Below are 13,152 nucleotides of genomic sequence, written 5' to 3'. Positions count from 1 at the left end.
GGTATGAGCCAAGGAGTGATCTTTACATAATTGCAGTAATATCAACATTTTGAAGATTATTTTTTAGCCATAATGGAGAATGGAAAAAGGCCTAATTAATTTAGATATTCCCTTGCCTTCTTTCTCAATACAGACAGAATACAATATCAAAGACAAAACTCAACATAACAAAACCATCTTGCCACGTGAATTACAGGTGATGTGGCTAGGTCATTGCTCATCCCACTGACAGTTCTGATTGATTCAACCTCTCTGGCACCTGGGTGTTTATCTCCTTTTATCACTTTGTTCCTTGTTCCTGAAAGAGCAATTTCCCAAATGATTTCCAAATACAGGAGGGCTATTGTGCACTTTCAGGTTTACAAGCTATTATGGGAAAGAGCCACATTCTCTGGCTATCTTCCTTACATTTCTCAAACTGTAGGTTTATAAGTAAAGCAATCTTATTATAGTAATGGTAAGTTAAAGCAATTTGTAGAAATGTTTTAAAGGGGTTTGGAATAGCTCAGCAGACTATACAAATTGTATTGCTTGGTGTAGCATAAGTAAGTTTATGAAAAATTTACCATAAGTTGAAATAAAAAATATTTTCCCCTTGTTGGTTAGCATTACTAAGTTTGAAATTAAAACTTATTAAAAATTCTATCTTCTGGGGCGCCTGGGTGGCTCAGTTGGTTAAGCATCCAACTTCGGCTCAGGTCATGATCTCATGGTTTGTGAGTTAAAGCCCTGCATCAGGCTCCTTGCTGACCGCTCAGAGCCTGCAGCCTGCTTTGGATTCTGTGTCTCCCTCTCTCTCTGCCCCTCCCTGGCTCATGCTCTGTCTCTCTCTCAAAAATAAATAAACATTAAAAAAAAACACACAAAAATCTCTATCTTCTGAACATGATGAAAATGATACCTAGGTAACAAATTAAAATATGTAATTATACATATGTAAAGAAAAGTGATAAATGAATATTAATACCTAAATCAACACATAATGTTAATGTGAAGTATTTAGGTTATATATATTATTAGTAAATGCTTTAAAAGCAAAAAAAAAAAAAAAAAGATCAGTGACTGTTAAATAGCTAAAGTAAATGTTGTCTATATGCGTCTCTCATACAGAATTTCATTTAACTGTCATAAGAATTTCCTATTATCATTATGCTTTCCAAATGGTTGTGGAAATCAAAGATTAGAGAAATCAGATAACCTGCATAAGATCACACAGATATTAAGCAGCAAAACCAAATTTCCAACTGAGGGAGAAATCAGCTCCCATAAAAGCCACAGCTGCAATGTCGTGATTCCTGTGCTTTTGCCTTACAAAGATTTTTTTTTAAGTCTAATAGAGCTGCTAAGTTTAAACATCATATATGAAAATAATATTTTAAAGCAAACTTTTAAAAGACATAGACACATAAATGCCTAAGAAGTTGGCATTTGAAACCTTTCCTCCTTTTTTTATTTATTTAGACTTAGTTTTGATGAAACTATGAGATCCTCTTTGCATCTAGGGAACAATTTTTTTTTTAATTTTTTAAAGTCTATTTATTTATTTTGAGAGAGAGACTGAGAGAGCAAGTGGGGAAGGGTCAGAGAGAGAGAGGGAGAGAGAGAAGCCCAAGCAGGCTCAGCGCTGTCAGCACAGAGCCCAACATGGGGCTCAAACTCCTGAACCATGAGATCATGACCTAAGCCGAAACCAAGAGTCAGAAGCTTAACTGACTGAGCCACCCAGGCGTCCCTGGAACAATATTTTTAAAAGTTCTTTCCAACTACATTTCTTAAATTCCAAAATTTTAAATTTTATTAATATCAATATTCTTTAAAAAAAATTATGGTCAAAAAAATCTTTCCCAGTTTCCCATCCTAGGGATCCACTGTGGAAACAATACTAGAATTTGAAGAAACAAACAAACAAACAAACAAAAGTTACCCATCCTCTGTTCCTATCAGTATTCCCAGCTATTGCTTAATTTTTTTATACTCATGATAAGGTAAGGACTAATTAATGCCTTTCCGAAACTTCAGAACATCAAAATCCTGTCTCTCTTTCTTGAATCAGTAAGACCTTAAAGCCCAGTCTGCTACCTGGAAGGAAAGAAGGGCAGCTTCCATCCCTCTCTTTCCTGACTGTTCCTGTCAGTCATGGAGCCATTTATTTGTCAACTACCCTTTTCAGAAAGTTGATTTGCAAAACTCCATACAGAATTTAACTTGTCACATCACAAAAGAACAAAATGTTTTGGAGAGAAAACCAAACGATTTCACAAAATTATTTAAAGGTAAACAGGAGAAATGAAGCAGAGCTTTGAAAAGCACACCGGAGGGGTCTACATTCCCATGGTGTTACTGTGAACTATATCCTGAATAAACTTCACTCTGTCACGTATATTTTGATAACCTGGCCGTTGTGCAAATCCAGGTGCTACATTTGCTTAAAACAAGAGTATCTGTGGTTCATAAAAGCGTCTGTGGAAGACAATTTTGAGATAAACTCAAGATGAAAACTTAACACTGGCAAAATGCTAATTTACTTTAACTGCGTAAGTATAATACAATTCAAAATGAGGAAGGGGTGAAAGCCATTAAAAGATATGAAAATAAACGGTTCTTTGTCTCTACAACCCAAACTCATTGAATATGACAACTGACAGTCTAATGGCCACTTGTGCTGACAAAGTGACGCTTACTGAGCTTTAACTGATAATGCTGAGAGATGCTCTGAAAGAAAGCAATATCTTAGAGATGCACACATCTCTATTTGATCTAAATCTATTCTTCCATATAATAAAACGTGGTATCTGAAGAAGAAAGATTAGCACTCTCTGTCCCTTGATGGTTTTGTTTATTTGTATCCTCATACACATAGCTGAAGCTGTAAAAACTGCCCCCCCAGAAATTTTTATTTGAATCTACAAACGACACTTTCATTACTTAGCTATTCAAAGCAATTACGATATGATAATAAGTGATACTTTCAATCCTTTTAAAAAATACAATATTCTGACAATATAATACAGAACAAAAAGCAAAGCACAAAACCACAACAGGATCTTCTTTAGTTGTTAAAGGTGAGTCAAATATTATCAATGAACTATTTGCAAATTTATCTAAAAAAGTCAAATTGTCAGTGTTAATTATATTGTATGTGAACACAAAACGTGGAAAAAATGTACCTACTAGGCACAGAAATAATCCAGTCACTTAAAAAGTAATGAAGCATACTGAAATTCTTCTGCAAATGCAGATGATTAAAAAACAAACAAACAAACAAACAAACCCAGAAGCCCTTTGCTTTTGAACTACTTTACCCATTCCCAAGTAAAATGATCCCCCAATTGGATCTGGCCATTCCAGGAACTAGTCTATACTGTCTTGCTCAATTACTCATTTAAATTTTACACTCCTATTTGTGTATATAAGACACTTTTGAGGAGTTAAACTTCTTTGATTCAATATTCAAACCAGTTAACAAACAACATTGACCTGAAAATATTGCAAGCAAAGAATATTCCTAGCAGGATACCTATTTCACGGTGTTTATGTAACATTTTGTTCATTCATTCATTTAACTTGCAGTTGTTGGCTTCTGGCCACATGCCAGGGCACACAGAGACATGCTCCTGTGCCCGTGCAGATCTATTCTGCTAGGATGAAGACAGTCAAAATACAAACTCCCAATGCAAGAGGGGGACCAAATTATAGCATAAATAGAACCAGATGATTTGGCTGAGAGCAAGTATAGGTGGAGTGAGGGCTACTAGATTATGAGGTCAGGAAGTGGGAGACTGAAGGGGTCACATTACCTGCATGACAAGAAACAGTATCAGCAATAAGGCACAATGAGAAGAATGAGTGGTGGGGAGAATGGGAGATGAAGTCAGAGAGGTCAGTGAAGTCCAGATCATGTACAGCAAAGTCCAAACAGTAAACCTTAGAGTTTATCATAAGAGTAATGGGAAGCTCAGGGGGTTTTAAGCAAATGAATGTCATAATCTATTTTTTTCAAAAAATGACTCTGGAAGCTGAAGTTTGGCAGAGTTCGAGGGGCTATGTGAAGAGCAGCCAGGGCTATTCTAGTGGCCATGGCAAGGGATGATGGTAGCTATGCAATGAAGAGAAGTAGATGAACACAGAATATATTTTGGAGTTACATCTGATAGGTCATAGAGATGGATTAGATAGGGGAGGGTGGTGAAGTCAGGGCAAAACTCAAGGCTGCCTTGGTGCCATTTACTGAATATGGGAAACACTGTGGGGGGAATATTTGTTGGGGGAGTTGAGGGAAAGTAGGGATAAATCAAGAGTCATTTGTGGTCATATGTCTATTAGAAATAGAAATGTCTATTAGTGGTCATATGTCTATTAGAAATGTCTTAGAATGTCTATTAAAAATACAAGTATATACGGAAAAGAGGCAGTTGGATATAAAAATCTAGAGCTGGGGGCTCCTACTGGCTCAGTTGGTTAAGCATCTGACTCTTGATTTCGGCTCAGGTCATGATCTCACAGTTCTTGAGACCAAGCTCCACATCAGGCTCTGGGCTGACAGCGTGAAGTCTACTTGGAATTCTCTCTCTCTCCTCTCTCCTCTCTTCTCTCTCTCTCTCTCTCTCTCCTCCTCCTCCTCCTCCTCCTCCTCCTCCCCTGCTCACACTGTCTGCCTCAAAATAAATAAATGAATATATTTTTAAAAATTTGAAGCTCAATAGCAAGCTCAGGGCTGAATTTATAAATGTGATAGTCATCAGGATATTGTGATACTTAAAACTTTAAGAATGGATCCAAGGAGAATGTAGCTGGAATACAAGGCCTAGGATTCAGCCCTAGGACAACCCACCACTGAGAGTTTGAAAAGAAAGCCAGCCAGGAAAGACTAAGGTGGCACAGTCAGAGTTTGGAGGAAAACCATAGAACATGGCATCCTGGCAGGCACAAGTACACAGTGATCAGTGGCAGAGTGCTCAACTCTATCAGATGCTGTGAAGACATCAAGAAAGATGAGTCCAGAAACATCATCATTATATATTGTAAAAATGAAGGACGTTGGTCACTCTAAACAGAGAGATTTCTGTGACTTCTGGGGCTGGAAATCTAGTTAGAGTCAACTGATGCAAAGAATGGGTACAAATATTGAGACAGTGCTTCTGGTTGCTATGAAGGGTAGAGAAAAATGGGACAGAACCTGGAGGCGGATAAGAAGTCAAGGGAAACACTAAAGTCAATATGAATGCTAAGTGAGACTGATCCAGTGGAAAGGGAGAAAATGATGATGTAGGAGAAAAATGTGTTTAATTGCAGGAGAAAGTCTTGGAACAAGTAAGAGCGGATGGTATTCAGAGCACAAGTAGAGGCATCATCCTTAGACAAGAATAGGAACTTTCCACCCATTATGATAGAAGGGAAGTCCAGAGTATAAAGTTTTTGGGTTAGATGATGAAGCATTATTTTGGGACTCACATTATTTTGGGACAGAGAGCATATACATATTATGGGATATGTATATCAAATATATAATGAACATGTATATAACCATCTTTACACACTTGATCTTAGCACCAAATATATAATATATATATATATGTGTGTATAAAGCAGTGTATATAGAGATTTAAAGGTTTATCATAGACATTGCTTTTGTCTGACTGAAAATTTGATTCATCAATTTCTTCCCCTTTTATATTGAGGATCTGTGATGTACTAGTTTGGTCACTTTATAATGCTACCAAACAGAAAGCCAAACTCAAAATCTGTCTTCCTTGGTAGGTTTTATCCTGATTTCCTCTAGACCTTGAGGCTGCCCCTCATAATACAATCAGCACTCATTTATTCCATATTTGTTTCCTGTTTGTAAATATTGTTTCAAATAGAGACAAGGAAGGGGCCAAATATTTTATAATAAGATATCATTGTCTTTCCCCCTGTGAAAAACCTAGTATTAGATATAAAGCAGGCACTTGAAGGCTTGCTGACCAATTTATCTTTTTAGAGTTGAATGACTAATAAAAAGTTTTATGTAGCAACTCCTTGGTTAACAGAATATGCATAATTCCTATGGCACCTGCTGAGTATTGCTGGGAGATGATGAAATTATTCATCAACTTTCTCCCTTACATGTTATTCAATTAGTTTGTCTGTGGCAAAGCCTAGAATATATATCAATCAAAAGCGTGAACTAAGTACAAGCTATCTTCCTATTAAGGTTTGCATCCACTATCTTAGCTTTGGTCTAAGAAAGTATTCAGGTGCAGGAAACTTTAAGGAGAATGCAATTGTAAGGATTGAGATTTATCTGGTGCTACTTGTTTTCTGTAGCATATTATGGATTTGAAAGAATTTTGGTAATACCTTTAATGAAAAAAATATTAAGAGAATGCTCATCAGCAAAGCCTATTTTGCATTTTTAGGTCAAAGTTTTCTTCAGTGCAGACTGAAAGCTTAGCAGATTTTAAGTGCTGTATATGGATTTCTAGCTTGTTAAAATATCTGAAGCATGTTTAATTCCAAATTTAATTCCTACTTCTTAAGTCAATTACAGATATTTGTATATCATTATATTTAAATAAGAAGGAAAATATCACTCATATATACTTTTCTTTCAATAAGTATCATCAGACAATATTAACCTTTAATTTTAACCAACAGGTTACCATGGAAAGTTAATAAATCAGCAATCAGCAAAGCATTTAACCAGAGGGCCCATATACCACATATGGAAGTCAATAGCATTCCAAGGAAGACAGTGATTATAGGTACCGTAAAATTTTGTCACTCTATGAAGTAACTACTGACAGAATGAACTATTCCATTTTTCCACATTATATGCAAATTCACAAAGATAATATCTAATCAAATGAAACATATCAAGAGACTTGGAATTTTACACTTTGTGAAAATCTATACCAAAAATACTAAGAAAGCACTTTTAGTAGAATCCCACAGCACTAGACAATACTAGTAGAGAGGATGCTTTAAAAGCATTTATTGCATAAAATATTTTAATTGAGTCATCTAATGAGTTTCATAAGATGCATGTGCATTAAAATATTTCTATTTTCAGTGCTTATATCTAACGATCTGATGATAACATAGCCACCAAGTCTACAGACAAGAAATATTAAACCTGTTTAGCTGCTATTATAGGTTTTTATTCATTTCTCACTAACCTACACAGATTTTTATACTGTTTTTACTCAAACCATAAATTAGTTTCTAACGTGATAAAATGGCAAAGTTCGTGTTGTCCATTGGTAAAATAAATCCAGACAATTTAGATTTATGTAAAAAGTAACCAATAAAGTACAATCCACTCATTCTTTTGTGGGTTTTTGGTGGGGGGAGGAACATATATTTGTAAGGAATTGTTGTTTTAAGTTGCTAGGAAAAAGAGATACGATCTTTCTCTAAAAGAAATTTCTCCCCATGGAGGCAATACACCTTAAAATGGAAGTTAATAAGCAATTAATAGCACAGACTTAACTAAAATATTGCAAATGTGATAGTATAATATCTTGGTAAATATGAGAATTTTGAAAGCCATAAAATTAAAGACTTTGATATGTGTAAGATCAATAGACATGACTTATCACTATTTAATATGGGCTTTAATTTTTAAATGCCATGTTCCAATGAAAAAGTTGTACTGCACAAGAAAACTGAAATTTCAATAAAGAATCAAGACAAAAGAAACAAACTTTATATTAAAGTACCTTTAAGAGGTTATACTTACGCAGCAACCTCCTCTTTTGACAATCCTTTGACATTCACCTCCAGGTAATGATCTATGTCATCTTTTTCTTTGATCAACTGAGACCTAAATGAAATGGAAAGAAATAATAAAGCACTGCTTTATCAAGTTGAAAAGCTCCCAAACATATAAAATGCCACCAGGAGAAGAGAAATACTTAAGGTATAATACTATATATAATAAATGTTCTACAATAGCTATAGACTTAGGTTGTTGATGAATAATCTCCAAATTTTCATTTTCTTGAATGGAAAGGGACAGGGAAGAATATTAACTCAGTGTGCAAACAAATAAAGCACCAGGACATTAAAAGAATCAGCATTCTTAAGTAAATGGAGTTTTCTCCTCAAAGCTTATAAGCTCTTCCATTTTACTCACATTGCTTCACACTGTAACTTTCCAATACAGAAGTCATATTCTGTCTCACACTGGATTTTGAAATAAGAACACCTATTTGATACAAATGTATAAAATTTATTTGTTCTAAACATCACCAACTTTGCACTGAAATGTTTGAGTGGTTTTTTTATCACACATAAATTCAAATTATTTTTTAAAAAAGTGATTTTAAGAAGACTTTACTGAGAAATATATTACAGTTGTAGTGTATTTATTCTTCACACTCCCTTGCACCTTTAAAAACAAGCATACTACTAACATCCTGTAACAATGGAAGTACAGGCCTAAACAAGTATGTGTTTTTATTCAGAAGCTAATGTAAAATGTTAATACAAAACTATGCCTTAAATGGTCATGAAAAAAATGTTTTTTCTTCAATAAAATGAATACAAGAAATAGTTTTCTTTAAAAACTTTACTGTAGAGATGTGAGATTGGGCTGTGTTTGTGCTGGTGTTGAAAAGAAAATGAATCTCAAGCATTATAAAAGACAGGAAGAATAAGCTTTGTCAGACTTTGTAAATATTCCACATTATTCAAAAGTAAAATTGAAAATAAGAATATACATATACCCTGAATTATGCATGCATCAAAAAATCTGTTTTTCAAATTTTCTGAAAGGAAAATTTGATTTGCTATTATAAGGGAACTTTTATGTTAGTTTAGCTGTATGCATTTATTTTGGTCCAGGGACTTTGGTCTTTCCCAGAAATACTAAAGTATGGTCCTTCTCAAAAGAAAGTAGTTTCGTAATACTTTGATCCTTATGCCTTGCAGGAAGTGAAAAGTTGGCATATGAAATAAATAATCAAACCTACACAAATTATTTATATTGATAAATAATATTTGCATCACTATAACTCAATAAAGCCATAAATGGCAATTTCTAAGGAACAGTTTCTAAATTCACATTAATACTTAGGACAAAATACATTGTTCTCTGTCCTTAAGTTTCTGCGTGACAGCTCCAGGAGCTCAGCAGTCCTTCATGTGTAGCAGCATTTTCAGGCCCCAGGATCATTTCAATTCCTAAATCTTGCCTGCCAACTTACCCCAGCAATAACACTGGGTTCTCCTTCCTCCAAAACGGAAATCAGCACTCAGGACCTTTGGATTAGCAGCTATCCACCTTTCAGTCCTAAAGCCTCTGCTTTCAATTCTCCATCAACATCTTAAAAAGCAAATATATCTCCAATGTTTTATAGGACCATGATATAATTAGAACAGGAAATAAAACAATCAAATGAGCACTAGCTTGCTAAGCAAATAAATTCTTAATATTTGGATGAAGTTCATCAATCCTTTTGAAATAGCAGACCTGAATATTCTGAATATAACAATATACTTTTGTCTTTAAACAATTTTGTTTTCTGAGATGTGTTATTGACATTTCTTACTGCAATCAATTCATTCTGTAGGAAAAGAAATGAAAACCAGGGTCACGTACCTTGGAATCGTGCTGGGGAAACATGGCAGCTTCTGTCTGGCTAAAGATGTAAGCTTTGGGTGTGTCATGGGCAGTGGGGGCAGGGTGGTCATTTTAGACTACAAAACAAACAAACAAAAAAAAACCAAAACACAAAAACAAAAACCAGAAACAGTTTTTTAATGAATGAATCTTTCAAATAATCCTTTAAGACATAATTAGAGATCCACAGTCTGTCATCTTAGCTGAGAATGCCTCTGTATGTAGAGCTATAGCTCTGTTATTCAGGAAGGATACTCACTAAGTGGATTCTGCAGGTTGCTTCTCATTATTTTCTTCTACTATGTGCCTTTTGGCCAATTTATTACTTGTCTGCATCTCTACCAACAATGGATAAGGAAAAAATCTGATAAATGAATTGAAGATTCAGACAATCAGGGGCTTTGGTAGGAGTTTTGTTAAGGGACATGGTTGCAATTAAAGAGTGAAGATTTTCAGGACAGCTATAGATTTCAAATGCTCATGCTTTGCTTTCCTGTTACAATCAATAATTGAAAATTGCTCATACTTTGCTGTTTTCTAAAAACTTTCTCACTCACAAATAAAGGCTTTAGAAGTGATAGATGCTAAGACTGATTCTCAACAAGGAGACAGCTTCCCCAAGAGGCACACAGCTACCATAGTGTAACAAATCACTTCAAAATATAGAGATCCAGAAAAGATTGTTTAAAACAACCATCATTTTATCATCTTTCACACTTTTTGTGGGTCAAGAATTAGGACAGGGTACAAGGGATGGCTTTTCTTTATGCCATGATGACTGGGGCCTCTTCTGAGAAGACTCAGAAGTTTAGGGGTAACTCAATGGTGGGGGGGGGGGGGGTCAGAAATCATCTGTATCTTATCCCTTGTATCTGGTAATTAAAAGTATTAGCTGTGACCTTAACAGGCTATTTTCCAGAACACTACATTTGGCCACCTCATAGGGCTTTGGCTTCCTCACAGCCTGGCAGCCTCAGGCTTCTCCTGCAGCAGCTCAGTGCTCCAAAGACAAGTATGCTGAAGAAGAGCCATGGAAACTATATCCACTTTCAGAGCTTGGCCTTGGAAGTCACATAGTACTGCTTCTACTGGGATAAAAGTCCTGTTCAGATTCAAGGCTAAAGAACATAGATTCACCTACTGATGGGAGAGTATCAACACCACATTGTATGAAGAGAATGTGGGATGGAGATATTGTTGTGGCCATCTTTGGGAGATGCAATGTGTCACAGCGGGGAAGGTAGCTGAGCAATAATGAAGGTGGGTCTATAAAATCAAGTTATCTAAAAATTACCCTAAATAGGAAGAAGTGTGGACATAATGTCTGTGGACATAGAATGGAAAAACTGCTGCACATGTCACATGCTGCAAGGGCTTTCAGATGCAAAAGAACACACATTTCTACTGTTAGAGAGGCATCTAAAAGGCCACAGCCTCTTGATTCCACCACCATGTCCACCAGTTGTGATGTCTATCCTAAGCCTCACCAAACAACTGAAAGGCTTATTTTAGGTTTTAAGTCACTTACTTCCAGCATTTACTACATGTGAGACCCAGGGTAAAGCACTACCAACCTGGGCCTTAAATATATTTAACAGATATTTATTGAGCTACTACTTGGTGCCAAGTACTGTTCAAGGTGCTAAAGATAGAGCAGTGAACAAAAAAGATGAAAATCTCTGATCTCACAAAATTTACATTATAGGGGTGATGTGGGGGAAAACAGATAATACACAAACATACAAAATATATATAATGTCCGATGATGATAAGATCTACAGCAAAATATAAAGCAGGGACCTAGAAATTACCCAAGTGCTCACCAGTAGTGAAGGCATAAATAAGAGCAGAATGAGATAAAGTCAAAGACATTAATGAGAAATTTGGTAGTGTTCTGATGGTGTAGGGTCTTGAAGATTACTATAAAAACTGACTTTTACTCTCATTAAGAATCCTTTGGAGATTTTGAGCATAGGGGTAATACGACCTGATTTGCACCTCGAAAGGATCAGTTTTGTTTCCTTTGAGCTTAGACTACAGGGGATGAAGGGCAGATAACACAGGCCAGCTGGGAGGCCAGTTGTTATGAAATCTGGGTGAAAGTCGATGGTTACTCGGGGAGAGGTGGAGGTGGAGAGATGTGGTCAGATCTGGGGTACAGCCAGCTATGGACAGCCAAGGTACAATATTCCTCTAGTGCTACAAAGCCATGAGGGAGGGAGGTGGAAGAATAATAAGACTTGAGGGAAAGTTTTTGAAATAAATGAAAGATTATGAAAATAATTTTTTGCATAATTAAAGACAAGAGTATTTTTTTGTTAATTTTTTTAATGTTTATTTATTTTTGAGGGAGAGAGAGACAGAGAGAGAGAGAGAGAGAGGCAGAGCGTGAGAAGGGGAGGGGCAGAGGGAGAGGGAGACACAGAATCCGAAGCAGGCCCCAGGCTCTGAGCTGTCGGCACAGAGTGTGATGCAGGGCTCGAACCTATGAAGCATGAGATCATGGACACTTAACCGATTGAACCACCCAGGTGCCCCGAGAGAAAATTTAATGCAGATCAGTGTCATGTTTTACATATGATGGAATCCTAGCATTACCCAGATTATCAGGGCATGGTATCATCCATGAAACAATGTCCACTTACTTTTAAATAGTTACAGCTTTAAAGCACACTGTCTGAACAGCAAATGTTATTTAGTCCTTTCCTACTTCATAACTTCATAATATAGTGACTTCTTTTGTAAATAAAACTAAAAAAGAAAAACCTACTCTTCTGATCAGATGTCATATTAACTAGTTGAGTTACTTGGATAACCAGAACTTACTAAATGACAACATTATGTAGAACATGTGGTAAGAGGTTAAGGCCAACATAAAGATAAATCTCATGGACAGGTTTGAAGGAATACCAAAGGCTTCCCCAAGCCCACCTCTGATGAGCCTATTTCAGAGAAGCTAAGAGTCGTCTATGTTCCACAGTCCTCTGATGTTACAGAGCAAATCTGGGCCATCTTAGCTCTTAACCCTCATCTGTCTATCCTTAATGGATTTCTAAAGGGACAGGAGAAAACAATGACTGTGTCTGTTTCAGTTGGGGCATTTCATCCTCTATGAATTAAGACAGTTCTAAGAGCCCCCACTTTGCTTGCCAAGGGCACTGGGGCAGGAGTGATTTCTACATAACTGCAAGGGCCCTTGAAGGGTTCATCAAGGAGTTTCAAAATGAGGAAATAGTACTTGTAATTCTCCAAGTACTAGAAAGATACAGCTGCTTGTAGACAGAAAGAGGCACCAAACCCCAGAGTGCGATCCAGCCACCTTGTACGTACATACAAGGTATGTAAAAGCCACCCCCGTAAAGTTGGGCTGTCAGTATGTGATGTAAAATTTATCCTTTTTGATGTTTACTGGGTTAGATAATTGTTGCTAGAAAATATAAGCATCTAATGAAATCAAATGCAAACGCCACACGTGGAGAGGAACATGTCTTCTTTGTCACACATATGAACCGCGATTCTTTTTTTTTTCAATATCTGAGTCGTTTCCT

General features: G+C 36.2%; 1 protein-coding gene across 4 annotated transcripts in view; it reads right to left on the bottom strand.

Moving 5' to 3' along the window:
- TTC29 (tetratricopeptide repeat domain 29) overlaps nt 1-13,152 on the bottom strand; it is a 431,955-nt gene that overhangs the window by 233,808 nt on the left and 184,995 nt on the right. For all 4 annotated transcript variants that reach the window (XM_040472852.1, XM_040472844.1, XM_040472860.1 and 1 more), the window contains 2 exons: nt 9,584-9,681; nt 7,721-7,804 (listed from right to left, as the gene is read on the bottom strand). In XM_040472852.1, coding sequence (XP_040328786.1) covers nt 7,721-7,804; nt 9,584-9,675 — 176 coding nt within the window. In that variant the 5' untranslated portion in view covers nt 9,676-9,681. The remainder of the gene's footprint in view (nt 1-7,720; nt 7,805-9,583; nt 9,682-13,152) is intronic.

Source organism: Herpailurus yagouaroundi, unplaced genomic scaffold (genome assembly GCF_014898765.1).
Source record: "Herpailurus yagouaroundi ecotype Mexico unplaced genomic scaffold, PumYag 28, whole genome shotgun sequence".
In the NCBI taxonomy this organism is placed as follows: domain Eukaryota; kingdom Metazoa; phylum Chordata; class Mammalia; order Carnivora; family Felidae; genus Herpailurus; species Herpailurus yagouaroundi.
The sequence above is the reverse complement of the archived record's forward strand: the minus strand, read 5'-3'. Positions and strand labels throughout refer to the sequence as shown.